We start from the raw sequence: 25,433 nt of genomic DNA on the forward strand, positions 1-25,433 counted from the left end.
GTGCTTAGCCTCAGTTTTTTAGGAGAGGGACCTAGAGTGTATAATGTACCATAAATTCTACTTAAAAATACATTTTAAGCTTAGATTTTTAAATAATTTTCCTCATATTTGTATTAAACATTTTATTTTTTATTACATTGTTTGTTGACACATGAAAAGAAACACTGAAACACACATTGTATACATTTCATGTTATGGTGCATATCTATGTTATTTTTCTTTTAATCATACATTGTGGCTTTATTTAAAGAGTATTGAAAAACATAGCAACATGGTATTTATTCACATTATGGGCTTATTATTGTAAATTGCAAACAAGTATTAAAAGTTGGATGCAAATTATTGACGTTGGAGAAATAAATGTGTCTTTGTTATAATAAAGTGTAGTTCTCCGTCTTTCATTTTCCTTATTTAAAAGCTATGATTGTAGCAGCACATTCCCCAGAGTTGCCTCAACTGACAGTCCCTACAAGCTGTGACCTACCCCATCTGGGGGCCCAGTGTCATTTGGCATACATGTAGTGTGAGGTCTCCATTACTTTGTTCCTTCCTGCTTTTATAACCTCTGCCAACAAGAAAACCAAACAGGCTTCTTTTTAGAGACATTAATCATTTGGCTAACAAATCTTTCTTCCTTCACAACAGCACTGTTTTCTAAGTCTTTGAATTCGAACCCAAAGATGACCATTGTTCATTTCCATCTCCTTTATTTCTTGGAATTCTCCAAGATTCAAACTTTGCCACAAATTCTCCATCTTTTGCAGGAAGAATGCTTTTCATTTTCAAACCAAACTCTTTTGCCTGAAAGATTGCAATAATTGAAAAGTCATGAATTGGAATATTTTGCAAACATTATATTCAGAACATACAACCTTGCAAAAATGTGTTAATCATCTTAGTCATGTTATCAGAAAGGATTGTGTGATACAGGATATTAAAAAAAAACACAAGTTTTAATTTTTCTTCTTTTGTTCCTCCATGTAAAAGAAGGGCTTGGGATATAACAGATATATGCCTTAGCTCTTTATTTAGAAAAAAAATCAAAATAAAAAATCAGTTTCACTCAGGGTAGTCAATTCAGGGGGCTTACAAAGTATCCCTGCTATCAAAAGGAGCCTGCAGACAATCATCATGAAAACATGAGCACTAGCTGTCTAGTGAGTGGAATGTGATGTGAATGAGCCCAGTTACAATCTGGTAAGATTATGCTGGTGGAGATTATAAACTTATGTATATGGTATACGTAAATGTAGTTCTCAAGGAGGTATTTTAGGAATTTTTGGGTGGGGATGTGCCGCTGGCATCCTGGAAACCTTAGCCTAAACAAGAGCTAGTTCAGCTGGATTTTGCTACCCTACACTACACTAAACTCCCCAAATCCCTCTCCCCCCCCCCCCCCCCCAATCCTAGAATAGCTTTTAGGCTGAGTTGTGTAAATTCAAACTTGCTGATTTTGTTTTTTTACATTAATTTTTGAGTGGCAATTCCCAACTAAAATCTTCAACTAATTGATCAGTTTCCTGGAAACTAATACAGTCAAACTTCTCTAATACGGACACCGAAGGGATGGAGTGAAGTGTCTGTATTGGAGAGGTGTCTGTATAAAAGAGGTCATTATGATGACGTCACTTTTATGACTCCACTTACAGTTTTAAGTGTTCAGTATCTAAAACCAGGCTAACACTCATCTTTAAACTGCCTTTAAAGGTATCAATTCATGGTACAAGACACCGTCTTTCAGTAGCATACAACATTGTACATCTCAGCTACAGACAAATTACTGTTGAAAAACAAAACCAGCTTCAGCATAATGCTGCATGTAAAAAGTTAACGTAAAGCACCATTCTGAAAGCGTCTTTCGTAATTTTGCAAGTGCCGTAAACAGTCACTAGAGTACAAAATGTAATAGAAAAGATCTTCATGCTATCTGTAGTTATTGAAGCCTTCAAAAAGTCAGTTATGTTCCTCTGTACACCTTTCGCAAATCGTTGTTTGGTGTACAGTGACTGGGCTTTATATCACCTTGCATAGCTCACCAGCCAGACTAGATGGGATTCACGCTATGCAGATTTACTTGATCACTACAGTGTCCGTAATAAAGAGGTTAAGTTTATATGAATTTACCCTCTGGGGCCAAGCTTTAGTGTCCGTTGTCCGTATGAGAGAGAGTTCGTATTATAGAGGGTTTTTTTAAAGAAAATATATGAGACAACGTTTTTAGTAAGCACAATTACAACACGGACCTTGTTAGACGGAACAGTCACAGTAACACTGATTCCAACTTTTAGACCAACTCTGGCCCTGTTACGACAGTAACTATACCATACATCAGAGGCACGTCTGAAACTATTGCACTTATATTACCACCTTACAATATATATAAGTGTTGCACACAAACCGATAACCACTTTACGGCAACCGCTTACTAATGTCAAGGACAAAGACAAACCGGAGGACAGACAGGGAGCAGTATACAAGATCAAATGCTGCAACTACCAGGCTTCTTACATTGGTGAAACCGGCAGAAACCTAAGCATGCGACTGACCGAACACAAACGAGCGACGAGGAACAGTGACGTCAACAATCACATTGCTGACCACCATTTACAGACAAAACATCAAATTGACTGGGACTCTGCGACATGTATAACGTATTCTACAGACTACTATCAACGTCTTACTTTAGAAAGCTGGTTAACTAACTTAGAACAAATGACACTGAATCGTAGCCAACAGTTACCAGCGCTGTACAAACGACTTATTGACGAGATCAAGCAAAACTAACTACGAGAGAACGACTGGAGAACTGACAATTTGACTAACAATAGACGACTGTTTAACTGTGACAATAGACGGATCGAAACGCACCAATAAATTACTGATTACGAGTCTTCACACAGGAAAAAATAACGGATTCCCAATTTTGGATATTTTTATGGGTATTCTTTAAATACCCTAAAATATCCGAAAATGGGAATCCGTTATTTTTTCCTTGTCATAGCCAATAACATCTGGGCTTAACTGACAGACGACCAATAACATCGCGATGTAATTGACCAATCAGATCAATAACCAGAGTATAATACCATCAACTGACGTGATACAACTCACTTTGACTCTGAAGATGACTACCGCACAGTAGGTTGTCGAAACGTCAGTCACTGTCAACAACAACAGTCCTATTCAGGAATACGTTCACCCGCATGATCAAACTCAACCTACTTTTGATATGAGACTTTTGTCAGGACATTGGAAACTGTCCATAATAGAGAGATGTCGGTATTAGAGAGATGTCTGTATTAGAGAGGTGCCTGTACTGAGAGGTTCGACTGTACCCTATTCTAGACCCAAACTCTCTGACTTATATACCCTACCCAACAGTAAACTGCTTGAAAACCATACCCTTCACAGCAGCACAAACCTATATATCCCATAAATAGCAGTCCCCCTCGTCCCCCCGCGCGGGACGTAGTGGTCGATTAAACGTTGCGCTACGTTTTACTTTCATAGGGAGTGAGGGATCCCAAGTTCTTAGAAAATAACTGTAAAACAATTCTTACGTCTTTGACTCCCAAAGCAGTCTTCACACTAAGGACCAAAAGACCTACACCGCTGACAGCTAGAACAGTACCCCAGCCCAGTGCTCTGAGGGCCAACTTGACCCCTTCTTGCGTTCTTGCATCAAAAGCTTCCGAACTTCTTCGACGAGCTTGCCCGATGGCATAGCCAAAACCACCAACTATTGATGCAAAAGTCACACCCGTTATAAACAAGGCCCCTGGAAGAACAGAAGCTGGTCTGTCGTGCTCAAACCTTTCTGGCGACTGTTGGTTTTCTTCGTCCGCCATTTTGATTTTCTTTCTAACAATCGCGGGCTCAGCTAAGCATGCGCTATAGAATGATTCTGTGTGAGACTCGAAGTTCGTTCCGGTTGATAGCGATGTAGACTGTTTCAGGTGGATCTTACCAGCTGAATTCGTTCTCATACTTCGGCACAGAGGAACGAGTGACTGTAATGACAGCTTTAGCAGCGAGGAAAAGGTTCCCGTGCGCGTGGTAGTTGTAAGTGATGACGGAAACCTCCATGACTCAAAAGAAACAATACACACCCATAATGTCAAAGAGGAATTGGGAGGTTTTTCCCGGTAGAAACAAGTTTTACTGCGATGGAAGGATTATTATGGCTAGGAATAATGGCGTGTTTTATTTCACTGTGGTGCTTATAGTTGTTACTAGCGGATTATTTTTTGCGTTTGAGTAAGTATATAAACTAAATTAGTTGATTCCCTTTTATATGTGTAGGATCATGAGGTCATGTAATCCAACAGGCATGCTGTCAGAAATCTTCGGGCCCTCGACAGTCGGCCAGGTTTCGCCAATTCTTTACCGTTTCCTTTATTTTTTAAAATTGACTTTTTCACTATTTTTACAAGGTGTTTTTCTAGTCTTGTGGGATATTGATTTATGAGAATGTTTTGTTTTGCCAATTATAAAGTGATTTTAATACATGTACCTAGGCGTACTTAGAGTTAAATTTTATTGAGCTTGATATTGTCGATCAGCATGGCCTGCCAGCACTAAGCTGCTTTACTGAGCTATGCTGTCTGGTTTTGCTGAAGAATGAAAGAGTATAATAAGATGCTATTGCCGGGGATATTGCCATTTGTGATTTAAGAAGAGGCATTACTTAGTTTGATAAAAGTTCGGTATAACTTGCAGTTGATTTACATGTTATGAAGGTAATGAAGCATATCAAACAGGAACTTGATTTGGTAGATCTTCCTTTATAAGCTTATGGTTAGTGAATCCAATATTGCCAACTTGCTTCCGGCGGCAAGTCAAGCAATTTTTTTTTACAAAATACGAGCCTAGTATGATTAAAATACCCCTGTATCTCAGAAAAATAGATCCATTTGAAGCTAAGAGTTTAGCAACTAAACAATCTTTTTTAATAGATGTAAACTCGCTGTCACACATTCCTATAACAACTTAAAGCCACTGACATGGCCAAACATGAACATACAATCTGTGAAATACAAAGTAATTAAAACAGCCGCCTATAGTGGCTTACACTTGGGCTTACAAATATTGCAGGCTACACGTATCCCAAATGTAAGTAGCTACACTGTATTGTCAGCAATTTTAGTGTTACAAGGCCTAATCAACACAGTATACACTATATGCTGGTTCAGGGTGCCTACAAGTAAATCAATCAAGAACAAAACATAACAGATTTAAGGGTTGTAGCTAAAATAGCAAAGCTTTAATAGCATTATCTACTTATTAAGGAACTTATGAGCTTATATTGTTACACAAAAATTTTAAATCAAGGAGTAACTGATGGTCACTAAAAATACTATGGCATCTGTGCCTTCTCCACAAGTATTGTGTAAGTTTAATAATTCTTTTTACCAATGTACAAAATAAAAAATATATATACATATATAAAAGTACAATAGGTAAAGGAAAGCAATAGGGGGAATTGAATTCCCATGTAAAAACTGCCCTCCAAAACGAAAAGATAAAACAATTAAGAATAGAAAACTAATACATAGCTATACATCACATGATACTAAGAGAAAAAAAAAACAAAAACAAAAAACAACTAAATAAACTACTTAGATATTAAATAAAAAGGAAAATCCAAATTCAGTAGGAAATAATAAACATATGACTATTTACAAAGATAATTAAGTAATAAAGTTTTAAAAGAGTTCAAGCTGGAAGCAGACATAACGAAGTTTGGTAAAGAGTTCCAGTCATTAACGTAACGATTAAAAAATGAAAATTTAAAATAGTTTGTCCTTGCTGCTCTAGGCCTGATTTTAAAGTCATGGTTTCTTCTAGTTCTTGTCAGGCCAGTCAGATGCACATACGTGGTATAATCACTATCAGAATAGCCATGAATTATCTTGTAAATTTGAACCAGGCAAAGGTATTTTCTTCTAAGCTCCAATGTTGACCAGTTTAGTTCAGTGAGCCTTTCAGTGTAAGAATTATGAGATCCACATATCAATCGAGTAGCACGACACTGAATGGATTCAATACTGTGTATGTGTTTAACCAAATATGGATTCCACACTGGGCATCCATTTTCCAGAATAGGACAAACTAAAGCGATAAAAGCTGTTTTGATTGGCACAGGATCTTTAGACCCAAACGTTCTCCTTATTAGACCCAATACTCGATTTGCCTTACCAACAATGTAATTGATATGAGCGTCCCACCTTGAAGAAGATTCAATTCAAATGCCCAAGTGCTTATGTTTATCAACAGCTGACAGATTATTCTCATTTATCACATACTGATGAACTTATTAGATGTTATTTCTTATACTATAGATCTAACATCTTATCTTTCTCTTCACTGTTATGGTTATGTTGTCTGGTGACAAACTTGTGATCTGCAGTCTGTCTTGGGTTTAACTCTGACTCTGACCACTTATAACATTTTTTTTTTCTGTGCCATCCCGAGCTCATGTCCAAGGCCAAACTGTTTTTGTGAAAGTTATAAGGAACTACAGCTGTATTTTTCTTCCTCTTCGGTGATATTTTTAGTGGTTATTTCACTTTGGGAAATGGATTTAAGTATGTATGTATGTATTACTGGATCACCAGAAGTTAAAGGACATATATTCTAGCAAAATTAATGAAAAGTGTGCTGCCTTTTTGTCCTAAGTTGACAGGTTGATTTTTCTTACTGATATGATTAACTTGAGCCTAAAACTGAAGTTATCATGTAGCAGAATTTTGTTTGCATGCAACAGGCTTTGGTGTGAAACTTGGTTACAGATCCATCTTTGAGAGAAGAGCACATCAGGTGGAGGAATACTCTGACAGATGCTATTAGTAATTGTCCTAAAGCTGGAAATAAATCAGACAAGAGTCTGGTTTATTATTTTATAGAATACACTTGAAGCTCCAATAGCTGATTTGTTTTAAAGCAGAATCCATTAGGAAGTTGAGTAATTTTATTTTTCAGCAAACAAAAACCTCGTACCAGAATAATTTCAAGCTTATTACATCCTTTTTACATTTTCCGAGGGCTATAAATGTAATAAGTTATATGAAATAACTCCAAAGAAAAGGTTCGTATGGGAGCTCAAGAAAACAAACTTCAAAATCTTCAAATTTCACAAAATGAAATTTTACTCAAGACAATTTTACCTGTGTTTTCTCAGTTCCTGTGAAATTTTGAAATTTATTTTCTCGGACTCCCATAAGTTGTCTTTGGTGTTATCACAGATAACTAATATTATTATATCTTTTACCCTTGAAAAGTGTAAAAAAATGGGATAATATGTCTCAAGATATTCTGTGACAAAGTTTTGTCCACTGAAAATTAAAATTACTTTTGTTTATTAACATTACAAAGGTACAAAGAATAGGAAAAAGTATGCTTTAATTCAGATTTATTTCTTTGATTTTAACATTTTGAAACAAATTTTTCCACACCATGGTATTAATATATTTAAAGAATAGAACTAAGTACACATTAAAGCATGGATACCTGCAAGTAAGTAGAGAGCAGGGCTGTCCATTAGTTTGTTACACATTTTATGTACATGTGAAGGTTGCTGTTTGGGTTTCATTTGCACAGAAGTTCCACCTTTCTGTTAAAATGCTCTGCTTGGTATCATATAAGATGATTTTTTTTCTTTTTTTTTTTATTATTATATTAAGCAACCACCTAATTAATAGGTTGCCTACACTTGCACGTGTGTTTTGGAGATTCCTGAACATGAAGTTTACACAAATTGTGAAACATGTTGAAGATCAGAGAATTTTTTTTCAGTCATTTTTCTGAACTTTCCAAAATTGCAATATTGTTTCTAATTTACCAAGAATTTTAATTGAGAAAATCTCTGTGTATTTTAAAATTGTGAAAATAACTTTTTAGAGGGGAAGAAGTGAGTTTTACTGGTACTAAAGCCCAAACATGCAGTTTAGGTCCAGACCACAAAGTACCAAAAAGAGATAGTTGAATTGAATTAATGCATGCTGTTTGTTCTTCCCTGTTGAAAAATTTGAATACCACGGCTTTTGAAGTGTATGTTAAAGTTGTTAATCTTTAATAACTGGCATTGACATTGATATTAAAATTTCAATACAAAGCTGGAAAAACATGCAGAAAGCTTTTTGATCAGGATGTTCTAAGTATTTTGAAGAAAATGAAAGAGCATTCATTTTGATTTTTTTTAAAAAACTGTTTACAAATGCCATAGATCACTCATGAAACACATATTGTACGCATGTGATTTCAGTTGAGACACTGAGAATGTAAATTGAAAATGTAAACTTTCACCCGGACTGAGAACTTACCCTTCTCAATACTGACCATACTCCTTAGCTTCCTTGCGTACTAGCTTCATATTCTTAATGACATTGTTTTTCTTGCAGTTGTCCATATTTGTATGAAGAGGTTTCCCCAGCAGTTCCACTTATAGCAGCTTGGTTATTTATTTTTGTTATGTCAACATTACTTCGCACTGCATTTAGTGACCCTGGTATAGTACCACGAGCGTCAGCTGAAGAAGCAGCTTACATAGAAAAAACTTTAGGTAAGAAACCTAAAATTGTTTTCCTTCCCAAGTGGTTTTGAACATATGTTTGATGCAAATGTTTTGTTTCTTCTTAATGTGTAAATACTTGTTCCATAGGTAAACAAGATAACATGAATATTATGCATGCCTTATATGCCACCATTTTAGTTTGCACAATACAAAACCTTTTCATTGATTAAATTTTCCCTCCTGAATTTCAAATTTATATAACTCTATCTTAATGTTAAAAATGTTTACAATAATGTGCATTTTAAATTTTTCTTGGTTAAGAATTTTCAAGCCAGTTTAGGTTTGTTACTTGTTTCCAACATTAAAATGTTCCTGCAGAATTATTATTGTATTCAGTATTACCAGGGTGTCAATGTAAAGTGTGATGTTTTTAAAATCTACAGAAACTCCAAGTCAGGATCCCCAGACATACCGTCCTCCTCCACGAGTAAAGGAGATCACAATAAATGGACAAACAGTCAAACTTAAGTTTTGCTTTACATGCAAAATATTTCGACCACCAAGGGCTTCCCACTGTAGCATGTGTGACAACTGTGTTGGTAAGCTGATTACTTACTTTTTTTTTTTTTTAATAACAAAATTTTATAAATCATACTCAACAGCATTACAATACTAATGTTACATAACATTGCATAACATTGTGAACACTAAAGAAACTATGTACACTTTTATACTTACAGTGTACATGTAATTTTAGCCTTTGATGAAAAGTCAGTTATAGTGGAAATTCTCCTACATGTACATTTAGCCATCAGTATCAAGTAATTAACCCTTTAAGTTCCAATATCCAGATTCAATTCTCCAAACTGATTTCCATACATTCCTTACAGAACTAGTTGCAAGAATTTGACAGAAGATCATAAAATTCTCCTATCGAAATAAGGTCAATTTGTAAACAATTATTCAGGCCTGTAATAATGTCCTATTATAGTTGATTACTTATTCTGTTTCATGAGTACTTTAACTGTGTAGAGGTTTTTCAAAACATCATCAAATTCCACGTAGTAGAGGATTACAACCACCCCCCCCACCCCCCCACCAAGCTACCTGTAATGGGGTATTGAATAGTAGTGAACCCAATATTGCCAAATAAGCCTCTTGCTTTTTATTTTGTTAGCTATTACACACCCTAAATTTATTTCTGCTTACAAGTTTTCAGCTTGGGAGCATCCTTCATTTTTTTTTTTCAAACAGTGCTTTAGTTTCTTTGGGTATACACATAATACCTTAGAAGTCTGTCACATAAAGTTTGTAAGGTTTACATGTATTATTATGTTGTAGTTTTTTTTTTTATCTCAGGTTCATTTTTATTTTTCCTTTGGTTCAACTTCATTAGCATACATTAACATACCCCAAAACAAAAGAAAACAAAAATTACCTTTGATAAAAGTTAACTACAGCATCCTAAGCACAGCCTACTTATTTCATACCACTGTATCCTTTCTTTTCAGAACGGTTTGACCATCATTGCCCTTGGGTGAGTTTTTAGATTTAAATGAAATCAAATATTTTTCTTTGATGTTAAATTCATCTGTGTAATCTTCTTTATGTATGTTTTTTTTTCCTAGGTTGGTAACTGCGTAGGAAAGAGAAACTATAAGTTTTTCTTTATGTTTCTTGTTTCGCTGTCAATTTACTGCTGTTACCTGTTTGCTTTTGTTGTTACTCATCTTGTAATGTGTGAGTCTTTATTTTGTTTACATTACTATGTTTACTTTGTAAACCAACCAAGAGAACAGCAGTTCACAAGTTTTACTCACCAGGCTAAGTTGAAATGACCAAGAGCTATGTGAATAATGTTGCCACATTTCAAATTCCATTTCTCATGAGTTTCCTAGAACAAGCCATCCTCAGAGTTTATGCTTTAGAATGATGTCTATATAAAAGAGATCTAAAAGAACTTGAAGCCTTCTAAGATATTCCTATGCCATGAACCACTTGTTCATTCTCTTAAGTGGTCAATGTAATATCTTGCACCCTAAAATGAATTCTTGTACCATTGATATTAATAATTCATGACAATAACATCACAGCAATTTCCTGGTTTGAAGTATTTGTCACAATGTTTTGAAAGGTGAACATCATTTTAGCACAATTTAGAATCTGATTTATCAAAATGATTTATATGTAATTACTTGTAATCTTGATCCTTTGATTTACATGTACTTGGCAAAAATGACTTGAAGTAACAGGAAGTCTTAAAAATATCAATTTTGTTCACATGCAATCTGTATGGGTGCTCATTTTTTTTACCTATTGCTGAAGTGAAAAGTAAATGGTTTCTGTAAAAATACATGTATTTTCCCCAACTTGTCACAATTTTCATTTTTTGCTTTGTTCAAGTAACAGTTTATTTCCACAGTAAAAATCTCATCTGTGTCTGAAGATAATCAGTTTTTCTGTTTTTGTTTTGCAGTATCTAAAGGAGAAAATAACACATTTATTTCTGCTATGAAGCAATCTCCAGCTAGATATCCTTTAGTTTGCAGTAACTATAGTTATGTGCTAAGTTGCATTCTCCTTGGGTAGTTGTACAAACACATTTTCAGTGTGAATTTTTGTTATCATATTTTGCTTTAGTGGTAACAAAAACAAATTAATTGTTGTAAATGCATTTGTTGACAAAAAAACTAACCAACTCAGTTACTTATATACCAGTCAAGCAGTTGAAGTTCATTAAGCAAATGAAAAATTACTGACGACAATAGTGGTAGCACTTAAAGTAGGTCTTTGTCTGCATTCATTAGTGTTAGTTTTTTAGGAGGGGGAAAATGAAGAAAGTCATCTTGCAGCAAGGACAAGTACACTATATGTTATCACTTACATGTAAGAGGTCTGCAGCTATGCCTTATTGGTTGGAGGCAAATGCTCTTACCCTTCTTCTTCATTAATGTTATGATCGGTGTATGTGAATCATAAACAAAGCTAATGGAGGAAAGATTTATGGATATTTTTTTACAAGTTAGAGCTCGCGAATTGAAAAGGGGCAGTGTAAAATGCAGACTGCGCACTGACTGCGGACTATTGTTTTTACGGTTAGAAAACAATGGGACTATTGTTGTCACGTACTTATTTACACGGTAAACAATAGGCTGCAGTCTGCATTTTACAATGACCGGAACTGAAAAGCAATCATCATCATTTTTGATGCCATAACCTGACACACTCCGATCTTTGTTTACAATGTCACGCTCTTAAACCATAAGATACACTTAATCCAAACAATCAATTTGAGTTTCCTTGACTGATGCTACTATCCTGGAGGCCATCATCTGTTTTTTCTCAGTTTGGTCGATAGTTGGTTTAACTGGATTTCATGGATATTTAGTTGCTTCTAATCAAACCACAAATGAAGATGTAAGTATAACCAAAACTGATCATTATTTGTTTGTATATTTAAGAGTAGAAATGCCAACTGAACCAGTTAAGGTGAGGACAAACAAAACACCTACAAAAAAATACAAACCGAGAAAGCATATTGAATATTTATACCTGATTGAAAAAACATCGTTTAAGAACTATAAACCATGGACGATGAGGCCTCAATGATTTATAAGTATACATTCATTAGCAAGGCAAATTCAAAGTTCTTTCATCAAAAGTTTACACTGACATGAGATGCTGGTGCTGATGCAAATCCCTATAGTACTCTGTTTGAGGCATACCGTTGTCTTTTTATGCGGTCTTCCAAGAAAGCTTTTTTAAAAGTCCTATCTTATGATTTTCAAGTGTGCGTTAGCGATATGGCTATGCTCTTTAACCGCAGAGATCTCTGATGTGCCCTGCACAGGTGAAGTTGTGAGCTTATCGCCAAGAAAACTGGAAACCATTTGAACTTTTGTGGAATGCATTGTCATGAAAAGCTTCGATAATTATACTTTTCTGGAAAGAACTTTAAATTTGTAGTGCTAAAAAAATTCTACTCATAAATTTATTAGGTGCCATAGTTCATGGGTTATACTTTTCAATTGACAGCGTTTTTTCAATCAGGTGTATTTGAAAACCATATATAGGCACTGTGTGGTGAAGAATTAAACAAAAAAAGATCATTGCAGTTATAGACGCAGCTTTTGCAGTGGTGAAAAGGAAGCCTGAAAAAATTCAGGCTTGTCAACATTCAAACTGCAGCACTAGAGCTAGGCATTTGAGTTTCTTCATTATAAATGCATGGCAAACAAACGAATTGAATATATGAAAATCATATAAAGGAAGTGAGGAAAGGTACAGGAAGGTGGCAGGCATTTCTATGTGGAATTTAAGTCAGTGTTAAGTCAGAATGGTAGTGGTTCAATGGGTCTAAACCATGGTTGCCCCAGGAAATCTCCCAGATAAAAGATAAAATTAATCACATTTTTTTCTTTGACAATGCACTCGTCATAGCATGATGATTTGTCAGTTACACAATGCTTTTTCAATGGTAAATCTCAATGGGACTTCTTTTGGTTATTACTTCTCAGCCATTGAGCCAAGTATGAATTTCATTAATTTGAAACTAGGTTATCAGCTTACCAGATGCCTTCTGGGCTGTCTCACATGCTAGTGATGTAGCACATTTGGGTTAAACATCACATACCTAAGACCCTATATCAACTTAAAGCTCATTGAACTGGCTATCGTAAGAAACCAACATTCTGTGTAATAAATTGCACCATCGATTTTTGTATGAGGTTTTTAATACGAGCATCCAAATCTGTTTTCAAAACCTAAACTCAAAGTGATTAGTTTGTTGTTTTTTTTGTTTGTTTGTTTTCTTTCACTAATTTGATTCACTTAGTCATCCAGGTGACTGAGGCCTCAGGCAGAATCAATCATCGCAGAAGAGCACGCAGGTTTCCGATCAGGTCGCAGTACCACAGAAAAGATCTTCAATCTCAGGATACTGTGCGAGAGGTACCTCCAACATCAACAAGACCTCTACCATGTCTTTATTGATTTTAAAAAGGCGTTTGACAGAGTATGGCATAAAGCCCTTTGGTCTACTATGAGGCTTTATAACATCAATGTCAACCTGATCCAAGTCATTGAAAACCTCTACAACAAGGCCACTAGTGCAGACTACCTTAATGGTGACATAGGAGACTGGTTCAGAACCACAGTCGGAGTCAGACAAGGGTGTGTACTCTCACCAACTCTTTTCAGCATCTTTCTGGAGAGAATTATGACTGACGCACTAGAAGATCACTAAGGAACAGTCAGCATCGGAGGCAAAACAATTACCAACTTACGTTTTGCTGATGACATTGACGGCCTGGTGGGAAAAGAGGAGGAACTAGCCTCCCTTGTGGATCGCCTGGATAAGACCTCTGCAGCCTTTGGCATGGAAATCAGTGCAGAGAAGACCAAACTGATGACCAATAACGCGAATGGTATCAGCATTGACATCAGAATCAACGGTGAAAAATTGGACGAGGTTGATAGCTTCAAGTATCTGGGCGCAGTCGTCACAGATCAGGGTTCCAAGCCTGAAGTACTGTCCAGAATTGCACAGACAACAGCAGCACTAGCGAGACTGAAGACCATCTGGAGTGATAAGCAGATCTCTCTAAGCTCAAAGATCAGACAAATGTGCTCCCTAGTTATCTCAGTACTATTGTACGCCTGCGAAACCTGGACATTGACAGCGGACATCCTGAAGAAATTGCAGGCCACTGAGATAAGATCTTTAGGAAACTGCTTTGCATCTCATACAGAGATCACATCACTAACGATGCAGTCAGAGACAGAATCAGGCAAGCCATTGGGCCCCATGATGATATCTTAACCACAGTAAAGAAACGCAAGTTAAAGTGGTTTGGGCATGTATCAAGATCATCTGGGCTTGCCAAGACGATTTTACAAGGAACAGTGCAAGGAGGGAGAAGAGACCGACAAAAGAAGCGTTGGGAGAACAATATCGCTGAACGGAGAGGGTTGAAATTTTGCAACGTCCGTGGCGGTCCAACGGTCATTGACCACGGGATAGGTGCTTGTGCAGTCCTCGATAAGTCAAAACGCTAAAAATACATGTTGGGGTTTTGCCATTTTCTATTGCCATGAAAAGTGTGAGAACAATAATGGGAACAGGGCTAAAACAGTTGGATAACGATACGAAATGTCTCTCAACCAAAACGTATTAGGGAAAAAAGAATTCTCAAACATGTTTTTGCTTTTTACACATTAAAATAACATTCCTCAAAAATCTAGGTCAGTCAAACAAATTCCTTTTGAGTGTTAGCATAAGAAAGCTGATTCAGACGCACTGATTAAAAAAAATCATTAAAAACTGATAGTGCAAATTTTCAAAAACTTGTTGGTTTATTAAGATAGCCACTCCAAAAAGCTTTAATTTAACATAGGGTTTTGGGTATCTCACGTTTAACTGGGTTGTGTTATATCACTTGCAGAGGAGACACCCTTGAAGGTATCCTGTAACAGCCGAAATTCTTTTTCCCGCTATATTATAATTGTCGTAATCTTTCATCTTCTTTTTTCTACTTTTATTATTTGACATCACTTTTGTGTTTTACATTGTAAATAACCCAACTCAGCAGCTATCAACACATGAATTGAGTGTATGTATTATGTACTCACACACTCCTAGATTTTCAAGATCTTGTTTTGATTAACTAAAATTAATGTATCTATTTGTTTCACAGATAAAAGGGTCATTTTCTTCACGGAGTGGACAAGGAAATTTTAATCCATACAGTGAAGGCTCAATGTTGCAAAATTGTGCTGCAGTGCTCTGTGGTCCTCTTCATCCTAGGTATATTCATAGAAAAATGTAAAAAATTAATTTTGGTGATCAAAAGGAGTTTTGTTGACAGTGACTAGCATGACCTTCCTGATTCAAATGATTTACTTTGCTTTTTTGTTGTTGAATATTACAGTTTAATTAACAGACGAGGACTTATCATACCTGAACCTCCTGAATCAGACAAGTATGGAGCAGTTAGAACAACTACAGCACCTATGGTAATTAGGGACTTGTTGCTAAGTTCTTGGTAGAGTTATAAATCTTGAAGCTATTAACTGCGTTAGGGTTAGCTCACTTGCTCAAAATCGTACAATACATGAGAACAAAGATGCTGCCTTCAGGGACCTGTACTGGGATAGTGACCACATATGAATAAGAGCTCACTCTTAAGCAGGGAACAGTACTCCCCCAAGTAAATACCTCACTAACTGAAGTTTATGTCTTTTTCTTGCCAAGAGCAGGACTGTCATTAAGGTTTTAAGAAGCTGGTCTCCCGGGAAAAGTAGAGAGTCATTTATCCCACAAATCCTCCTATTTTTGTTATGTTTTATTCATTTTGAAATTTAGATTAGCCAGCTGATTCTACTGTAGTAGCCGGCTCAAATAGCCAGTGGCTGGCTACTCATGACAGCCCTGCAAGAGTGACTCTTTTTTCTGATTTCTTTTTCTTTTTTGGATCTTTAGTCTCCAACACAGCTAGGCTCAAAGAATGGTGTCACTTACGATTCTAGTAGAACAGAAGAAAAACAAAAATTGGAGTCAAGTGTCCAACAGCAAGATAGTCTTCAAGCTGATAGTGAAAGAGGACTGGTTAAACTAAGCAGTGTGTAGCGTCTCTGTTGTAATGCATGCCCCCAACCCCCCGGCCCATAGGTACACAACTGAACAGGAAAGTTTCAAACCTAGAACCTGTTTCTCATGTGTCGTAGTAATTACCGGGTCCAGAAAGCCGTTTTATGTTTGCAATGTTTATGTGAAAGATTTAGTTTTTTATAATATGGAAAGTGGAGAAGTTTATGAGATAGGACCTGCAGTCCAGGTGTTAAGATTTTGATTTTAAAACGTGGCTTTGGGCCATCAAAGTTACTGGGACTTCTAAGAAACAGGCAGCCAGTAATCACTAAGGGATGATCGAGACGGAAAGTTTGCCTGGTTGGAAGAAGTGATGAAAATGTAGTGTAGTCTTTTCAACCCCTGGGCTGAGTGATTTGAATAAAAAAGTTACAACATGCTCATGAAATACTGAAAAGATTAACAACAATGATTATTACACATAGGGATAAGCACACAAACTCAGAGGCTGGAACTACTGTGTGTAACATAATACAATCTGCAGCTCTACTGGAAAGTACTGCTATAGGGCTTTCTTACACTATCTTATAGAGTAATGGGTAACTTAATGAAAATTATTACAGTATAAAATAACTATAGCAGCTACCCAATTGTAGTTTTTATAGGAACATTTCTTCTTTTGTACTGCATATCTGGAGTCATATTTATGATTTGTTTTGTTTTTTAGAACTGACAGGTTATATTTCAAATTGTCAAATCTTCATTTGAAATATGCAAAGAACTCCGTACAAGGAAAACAAATTTTCACATCAGTTTTTGGGGAATGATCGTACGCCAATGAAAACCTCTCTAAAGTGGTTCAAAATGGTTTCCAGCTTTCTTCATCTCGTATACATTTATGGACTGATAGTAAAACCCCTTTCATTTATCTTAAAATGAAATGCAAAATAATAATGATGATAATAATAATAATGATGATGATGAATAACTTTATTTTAGTGTCAAGGTATTTAGCTTAACAGTTAGTTAATTGGGCACGCTTTCCCAAGTACTGGCGTACTAATCTATTACATGATCTTTAAATTAATGATCTTACCTAAAACCTAAAACTATATACAAGTTATAAAGTAAATACGTTAAAGTGATTTATATGTATATATTTTAGTTACCTTTCCATCATGAATTTAACCTGTTAGTTTTGTCAGTGACCCTCATTGTCGTAATATTGTTGAATGTCATTGACATGTCAAAGTTTGCATTTTCAGAGTTCAAAACATTTCTGTCAGGTGGATTCAGGGCCCCTTGAAGTTTTCAAAAATTTGAAAAAGCTCTGAACCCACTTAATGGGAATTTTTTATACTTTGCAGAAAGGTAAATTTTGACCTAATAATTACAATTCATAAAAAAATGGGGATCAGTTATAAAGCTGCTATGGCAACTTGTCATGTCTTCAAAAAAAAAATTTCGTAACTCATTTGGGGATTTCTTTGATACCGTTATTGTAGGATCAAATGAAAATGTTTTGTTGTATTGATCCATAAGTGTTGTAGTCCTGGTGTTAGACCTCGAAATTCTGGAAACCGTTGTGAACCACTTTGGTTAGAAAGCCTCGTGTTCTTTTAGATCATAATTATATTTAAACTATGATATTCATTGACCTCTTACACTGATTTTTTAAACTTGTATGATTGGTAGTTGCGCATGTCAACCTGTCGTATCTATCAGTAAGCATGACTTTACTTATATTCTATCAAAAGGAGAGGGATTAGTATTAATAGCTGTGTTCGGATTTGTATATAGCTAATTCAGTCAACTCGTTCTAAAACAGCCATCTTTGAGGCTGACACTAAGTTTCTGACTAAGAGAGGTGTCCGCCATTGCAATGAACAAAGAACAGCAGGAGCCAGTTGAAGCTGGCGGCCATGTTAGCGGGGAGTTGAAGTTAAGAGGTAGTTGACTGCTGCTTCTGACAAGAGTATTTCTAGAAAGAGAGTATCTTGGGAACGAGGTTATGTGTACAATATTGTGTCAAAGTCTCTTTTAGTCTTTTTAAAAACTTTATTAATATTAATTTCGTGCCCACTTTATTTCATGTAAAGTTTTCTCGTCTCATCCCCAACTTATCCTTATCCCATTATCAAATATTTTTATTAGCTGACATGGTTTAACATGGTCTGTGGTTCTTTCATTTAAAACGTGATATATATGCATTTTCCACTTTCAGTCATTCATATATTTTTGTTTGGTTTTGTAATTAAACATGTCTTACAAGATGATGGATATCGTACTACTTGAAAAAATGTTCGAGTCAAACTAGCTTGATGAATGACAATGAATTTACTGTAAACTGCCAGGGTACTGAATGGCTTGCACTTACAATTGTGTCGTATCCGGCTATTATTCATCCATTCATACAGTGTCCTATCAGGAGAAAAGAAATACATTCTAGTAACGATGGTTTGCAAACGCCGTTAAGGTAGAGGAGCTGTCCACACGAATCCTGTAGGTCTGAAACCGCGTATCCGGTTTCAATTTTTTTTGCAAATCCGTGTAGGGGTTCAAAAACACTACTCTAGAACTATGTTGGTTCGGTGAGCGGATCACTGGTTTCGTGTGGAGGGAGACGTAGGTCACTTACCATTTACCTGGGCAAACAGGTCGGTTCACGATTTAGGCAAATTGTAACCAAAATACGGGACTGGTAAATTTCGTCCCATCGCGTTTACTATTTGTACAAATCAGTTTCATGCACCCGAAAACCATCGCGAAGGCCTGAAACTGGTAATAATGATGGCTGTTACGACTTCTAGATATTTCGAGCAACAACAATTTGCCATCTGGAACAACTCGTTCAGTTAAAATAAAGTCTTAAAAAGTCGGGCCTTAAAACCATTCCGCATTTAATAATTCTTAAACACATATTTCACTAACAAATGCGTGTGGACCGTGTAGTCAAACACCACAGTGGTATGTAAACTACCAAAAGATTACCAAATGCAGGTGCACAATCACATGACAGTCTACAACCTGTACCCTAAAGCACAGTAGTCCGCCTACATATCGTGAATTCCACAACACAGAAACAGTTTTATTCTACGTGTGAGCGTGATATCCTTATGAACATGAACAAGTGGCATGTTGTCACCCTACTTGTGCTACTAGATCTGCTGAGTGTTGGATTTGATACTGTAGATCAAAGAATCTTGCTTGATCGACTACGCTCTAGTTTTGGAATATCAGGACTAGTGCTGTCATGGTCCTCAAACTACCTCAATAACCGCTCTCAGTTACTTTATTTCAGTAAATGGCGCAAGCATTCTTGACCAGCGGGACGGTGTGCCTCAATGGTCGGGCCTTGTCGCTCTGCTTTTTGTCATATATGCAAGCAAACCGTTTAGCGTACTAGAACATCAGCGGCAGACGTACATGCTTACGAAGATAACGAGGCTAACCTGGCGTGTTCAATCTATAGAAACCGATATCGAAAAACCAATCGATAACTATCGATACCAGGAGCCCATCTCCTGTCATGATACATACTAATCAAATCCTTCTTTCTAGCCATCGGCTGGAGCTATCTCCATGATCTTTTACAAACGTTTTTAAAAGTATTGAATCTGCTGTTACAGAAAATGCTCTAACAGATTTCGCGTAAACTTCACGAACATCGAGGCGGCTATTGGAGGAAAAAGCTCCGGTGAACGATTTTGGAAGAACAGTTCCCAGTGCCGAGAAATACTGCTGCAAGTAAAATAGGTAACGGTGTCATTTCGTTGCTTTGACAAATCCGATGTCATTGCAACCGTGATCATAAACAAATTTTCATCTTTATCTAATACAACTATGGTGGCAATGTTTCCAAATCTTTGTTTATGGCGACGTAGTTTATTTTATTTATTTATTTTTTTTTATTTTATTAGCTTCGCCAACATGATATAAATACATTCAGGTAATCAAACAAAGTTAAAAATAAAAGTGGCATCAGTTTTAACTTAATTTTGTAAACTGGCAAACGTGTATGACGTAGCTGGGAAATTGCTCTGGCGCATTGCTTATTTAGATGGCAGGCCTGATCTGATGCCTGGCTTTTCCCGGCCGGTATGGAGGTGTGAGGCTTTCCACTGACTGGTGCTTTGACAGTAAAAAGTGTTTTACATAAAAAAATGGTAACCCCAGCGACTGAAAATACCTTTCTCAACCCGGTAAATAAGCAACTTCATGGCCCTAGCAAGGCTGATACTGATTCCCGTAATGATTAAACAATAGTTTAGAATACTTTAATTAATCACGGTTGTTCTTCACTTAAAGGTCATTTTAAAAACAGCTGCTTTGAATGCAGTCTTCAAACCGTCCATGAACTTCATAGGACCAATATCTCTATTGGCTAACGAGGTGTGAAAAAGCGTTTTTTAAGTTGAGAGTGGTTAACCTGACAACAATTCAGGAAGCTGGTGGCAATTATGATCTGTCTTCATTTCATAAAGGGTTTCCTAATGACTGATGTTTACCACAAGATCTGTGTCAGCGTAATACACGGAGGGTACTCATGATGGAGTTTGGAAGAGAACTCGGTTCACCAAATATAACTACAACAAACGGTGTTTCTTTGAACACCACTGAAACACGGGGCTTTCCCACGCCAGAAAGTGTGGCTTTTAAAACATTCAAACTGTTTTGTTATTCGCTGGTTTTCCTCTTGGGCGTCATTGGTAACATGCTGGTGTTTCGCATGGTCGTAAAGAGAAGAAAACTTCGAACTGTTGGTAATGTCTTCATTTGCAATCTCGCTGCCGCCGATATCGCCGTCTTAACCGTAAATCTTCCAATTCGCTTGGCATACCAAGAAAACTCGTATATATGGCCGTTTGGTGCGTTTTTATGCAAAATAATACCAATGTTAACGTATCTTTTTATAACCGCTTCGTCTGCAACTCTAGTACTTATGACAATTGACCAATACCGAGCTATAGCAGTTCCCCTGGGGCGTCGATTCACTGTCAAAATTACAAAAATAGTGATTTTTTCCATTTGGGTGTTTTCTGCCCTTATAACTCTGCCGTTTAACTTCGCGTTAAAGCTGGTTGAACAAGAAAGAGGCCTAGTATGCACGGATGTCTGGCCAAGTCTGGATTTTGAACGTTTTTATTTTCTCTGTCTATTCGTGGTACAGTTTATTATTCCGATGACTATCATAAGTTCTTGTTATATTCTTATTTGTAACCACCTTCACTCGAGCTCAAGACTTGACCACATTACTTCAACCAAGCAACGGAACAAAAAGGTACGTAAAAACAAAAACAGTTAAACAATAATGTATCGTTCAACTGTTATTTTAACGTAGATTTTTTCTCCTTTTTTACCACTGAGTGATTTTGTATTTTTTTACGGTCTATAATAAAATGTCACAGGAGTTCACACCTTGCAGGAACCACAAAGCTTTAATTTATTCGAAATTAAATTAAATTTTATTCCACCTCGTCAAAAAGTAATTGATTGATCGTCGAAATTTGAAATTTCTACAATTCAGGGAAATATAGGCGAGCTGAGAATTAAGCGACAAGAACAATAATTGCCTCGTTTACCCACTCTCAACTTCAAGAAGACGGTTTTACAAATGCAGCTGATATTGGTTTAATTGTTTAAAGGCCTTATTTTTTAAAAGAATATATATAATGCAGCCTAACTAGACTTTATCCAAAAAGGACATTACCATGGTAACAAGACATGTATAGCTAGCTAGATGTTTATCTTTTCACGAAGCCCCTTTATCACTAATTCGTGGGGCTGGAAAATATATGCAGAAATAACTAGTCAGTCATATTATGAACTGAAATCTATTTACTTAGCTAAAAATAAAATATTGTTATGTATATAAAAGCATTGTCGCTGCTAGACTGTTTGTAAATAAAGATGATTAGCTGTAAAGTTGACCGATTATCAAAAGAGCTGAGGCACTGAGCTACCAAAAACAGATTTAAGAGTGACCTACAAAACTAAGATGTCGGTATCTTAGCCCGTTGTGTCGAAATTTTTCTGTTGTAAAATATTTCAGTCGTAAGATCGTTAATGACTGATCGAATATAATCGTAAGCTGTTTTGCTGTTTTTTTTTTGTTATTGAATCGTTCGACGGTGAAATAACTCTAGTTAAGCGCTTAGTGGTCTTCATTTGCTTAGCCAAATCACGGCAATAGTTTGAAGTTTATCATTGGCCCGGTAACTCTAACAGATTTTTTTTTTTACATTACTATCGTGCATAAAGAGTCATTACCGCTTGTGAGTAAGTGATTGAAATTGTATCACAGGCCTGAATACTGACTTGTAGTCTCTTTCCTCATGGTTTGATTTTAAATGATTGCCACTGTGTTACAAGAATTTACGATCGGCGATCCCGGAAAAAAAAGTAGTTGGGAAGGTTGTACAACTTAACATTAGTTTATTTTAGTCTTCAAAAAATATACTTTTCCCTTTGCTAAATACCCCCCTTCCACCCTATTCAATGTTGAGACATAACAGAACAATTACAAACACTTCGGGACCAGTTATGTCAACGGAGTTTAGCCAAAACCGCGTCCAAGTTCACTTTCAGCTTGCCGAAAGACGTAGACAAAAAAAAATTATTTATCTTCTTAAAATAACCCACTAAGGATGAGATCTGGAGGTTTCCTAAAGCGCGGTCTTCGTTTAAATAACTGAACTTTAAGTTTTGTCCAATATTGGGCCAGGGGCGAATGGACTGACAAGAAAAAAAAAGAGGTAAACCAAATTTACCAAGAGTGCTTACCATTTACACAAACCACCCAGGTTGAAGTCAGCTTGAGCATAATCATAAGAATAAACAACCCGCTACAAAGTTCATCCACATCGCACGTATTACATTACTTCAAATCACAGCCCATATTTTCTGAAGCTTTCCAAACGGGAGTGCGTTAACCATTTGATTTCTAACCGGAATTTCCGGTTCTCTCTTGTTAATGGTAAGTACCCCAAATGAACTAAGTCGATGAATAAATGGGCTTAATTAAACTTATTGGATATATTGTTGTTTAATTTTTCCCGTGCTGAGATCTCTAGCAAGACTATATTTTAAATTTCTTTTCGGTCTAAATCAGTTTGTGAATAGTCAAGCTTCTTCAGGATCATACCCTGCCGCTTCTCTGAGATCCTTTGAGACCGAGGAACATAAAAGAAATAACAGATGACTACTTGAATTTGTGTGAATGTTCAACATCGTTGGTATATATTTTTCAGGTAATTAAAATGCTCGTGGTTATCGCTGCCGTTTACGCGGTATTCACTCTACCCTATCACGTGACTTGGTTGTTAAGCGTGTTTGGTTATCCAGACTTTGTTGCTAAGAAACTGTGTGTCCTCCTCGTCATGGCAACAAGTGCCGCTCATCCAATCATCTACGGTACACTCAACCAGGAGTTCGCAAAAGGATTTAAGGCATTCTTCAGATGCGCGAAGGAGACAAAAAGGTACAAAACTGCAAAGGAAGAAAATTTTAAAACCTGCACGGTCCTCAATAGCAGTGGGCGTACGCAAGCAGTTAGAGCCAGGGGTGTTTCTTGTAAAGTGAAAAGAAAGGAAAACCGTCGGATAAAGTGCTGCCGCTTTCAGAGGGAAAATGAGATACTCCGGCATGTGGAGATTGTTTCGTCGTTATGATGGCCATAAAAAGGGCTCAACAGTAAGATGTTGTTCGATTACAAATTTTTTAACTTAAGAACGAACAAAAGTAGAACAGGTCGATCTTGGTAACCTTTTTTTTCGAGTTTACCTCAGTGTCAAAACCTATGAAGTTTTCTGCTTGTTTTAAAGCGTATTGTTCTATTGTTTTAACATATTTCCCTTGTTTTGACGTCAATTGTGAGTTTTACAGGTATAGTTTCCTCAAGGCTGAGCTCTTTTGTCAAGGTGACAAACGCTATTAAATATAATGGGTTAGTTAGGTTATTTTAAGTCTTTATATTACGGGTTGTATTAAATCTTAGAAAAGCTGTGCTCAGAAGCTACGTTCTTGACGTATAACATACCAGATAAATCGATTCATGTTTATTTCTCCCCGATCTCCTTCGGTTTTAAAAATATGCATTTTACAAGAACTCAAGAAAATTAAGGCATGGGTCTTCTATTTAATTCCTCAAAATTGGGGGGGGGTTGTTCTAAATTCTTAAGCTTTCAGTGTAGCACAAAATAACTTAAGGACAGACTTCTTGGGTATAACTTTAACAACTTTGAATGATCATTGGAGTCACTAATTGTCACGTGACCTATTAAGGCTAAAATTGGCAATATGGCACCACTTTTAATTACTTTCTGGAAGTTGCAGTTATCGTCATAGTTATGAGACAGGCGGGTACATTATTTGTGTCCGGACCTTTTAAGTTAATCTTTTAGACAGGAACAAAATTCGAAAATCTTTTGGTAAGGAGACTGGGTACTAGTACAAAATTCGGTTTATTTACTCTTTTAATAAATTATTCAACAAAGCCCGAGCACAGACGTCTAGTCGTTCATCTAGGGACATGTTTGGTTGCAATTTCTTTTATTAGCTGCTATTATAAAATGGTGCCATTTCTAATTTAAGTTTTTTTTTCGCGCAAAATGGCCAATAAAGGTCACGTGACCTAATTTACATATTCCTTTACTCGGAATCGCATAAAATTTTGAGATTCATTATTTTACTCAAGTTTTGTCGCTATAACAGGCCTTAATCCTTAAAATATAGACTACCCCTCGACTTTTAGAGGGAAAGCGAAAGAACACCCATGCCAGGAAATGTAATTTATTCTCATTCTGTTCTCTCTTTTTTGTATTAGTAAAGCATATTAATTAAGCAGGCTTTGCTTTTTCGAAGTACACATTACTGATCTAGCTTGATTACAGGCAGTCCACACTAATAGTTTGAAAAAAAAAGTGTAAATTGACACAACAACTGGTAGGAAGCAATACCAGCAATATAAGCTGTAACAGAGAGGATTTGAACTGGGGACTGAACCAAGTAACAAATCAAGCTCCAATGTTAATATAAGCTCCACTGTAGTTTTCAGGGCAAGACTCGAACCCAGGACCACAGGATGCCTTGAAAACTCGGTTCAGCAACCCCCTGTATCGATCGATATTTAATCATCACCTCTATGTTGCCATCCCGGGCGCGTCTCTCGATCCCCCTGCAACCCTTCTAGTGCAAAAGTTTAAAAGAATACATAAAAAACAATGGACAGTTAATTAGGTTGGTATCCAATTCAAGAGGGCGTAACAGTATTCCTCCTTTATCTAGTGCGACAGAGTGAGTGCTCTGTAATCTATGAGTGACATGGGTATACTA

General features: G+C 36.4%; 3 protein-coding genes across 3 annotated transcripts; 2 read left to right on the forward strand and 1 right to left on the reverse strand.

Annotated features, from left to right (window-relative positions):
* Positions 1-416: 416 nt before the first annotated feature.
* Positions 417-3,986, reverse strand: LOC140923846 (transmembrane protein 242-like). Its single transcript, XM_073373862.1, has 2 exons — positions 3,561-3,986; positions 417-801 (listed from the first exon to the last, which is right to left on the reverse strand). Exons 1-2 carry the CDS (start codon positions 3,984-3,986, stop codon positions 655-657), a joined length of 573 nt encoding a protein of 190 aa, XP_073229963.1. The 3' UTR covers positions 417-654.
* On the forward strand, positions 3,924-18,376 carry LOC140923833 (palmitoyltransferase ZDHHC14-like). The gene is made up of 10 exons (XM_073373854.1): positions 3,924-4,257; positions 8,400-8,560; positions 8,956-9,111; positions 10,024-10,049; positions 10,141-10,252; positions 10,989-11,043; positions 11,827-11,929; positions 15,208-15,317; positions 15,442-15,526; positions 15,993-18,376. Exons 1-10 carry the CDS (start codon positions 4,070-4,072, stop codon positions 16,137-16,139), a joined length of 1,143 nt encoding a protein of 380 aa, XP_073229955.1. The 5' UTR covers positions 3,924-4,069; the 3' UTR covers positions 16,140-18,376.
* Positions 18,377-20,649: 2,273 nt separating this feature from the next.
* Positions 20,650-23,770, forward strand: LOC140933246 (neuropeptide Y receptor type 2-like). Its single transcript, XM_073382770.1, has 2 exons — positions 20,650-21,381; positions 23,351-23,770. Exons 1-2 carry the CDS (start codon positions 20,650-20,652, stop codon positions 23,768-23,770), a joined length of 1,152 nt encoding a protein of 383 aa, XP_073238871.1.
* The last annotated feature ends 1,663 nt before the right edge of the window (positions 23,771-25,433 follow it).

This window comes from Porites lutea, chromosome 1, assembly GCF_958299795.1.
Source record: "Porites lutea chromosome 1, jaPorLute2.1, whole genome shotgun sequence".
Lineage (NCBI taxonomy): Eukaryota > Metazoa > Cnidaria > Anthozoa > Scleractinia > Poritidae > Porites > Porites lutea.

Excerpts from the sequence above, each read along its gene's own strand:
- LOC140933246 (XM_073382770.1), top strand. The coding sequence starts at position 20,650 with ATGGAGTTTGGAAGAGAACTCGGTTCACCAAATATAACTACAACAAAC. Across the intron at positions 21,382-23,350 it reads CCAAGCAACGGAACAAAAAG|GTAATTAAAATGCTCGTGGT; the intron begins GTACGTAAAAAC and ends TATATTTTTCAG.
- LOC140923846 (XM_073373862.1), bottom strand. The coding sequence starts at position 3,986 with ATGAGAACGAATTCAGCTGGTAAGATCCACCTGAAACAGTCTACATCG. Across the intron at positions 802-3,560 it reads CTGCTTTGGGAGTCAAAGAC|GCAAAAGAGTTTGGTTTGAA; the intron begins GTAAGAATTGTT and ends GCAATCTTTCAG.
- LOC140923833 (XM_073373854.1), top strand. The coding sequence starts at position 4,070 with ATGACGGAAACCTCCATGACTCAAAAGAAACAATACACACCCATAATG. Across the intron at positions 10,253-10,988 it reads TGTTACTCATCTTGTAATGT|TATCTAAAGGAGAAAATAAC; the intron begins GTGAGTCTTTAT and ends TTTGTTTTGCAG. Across the intron at positions 11,044-11,826 it reads ATGAAGCAATCTCCAGCTAG|TATCCTGGAGGCCATCATCT; the intron begins ATATCCTTTAGT and ends GACTGATGCTAC.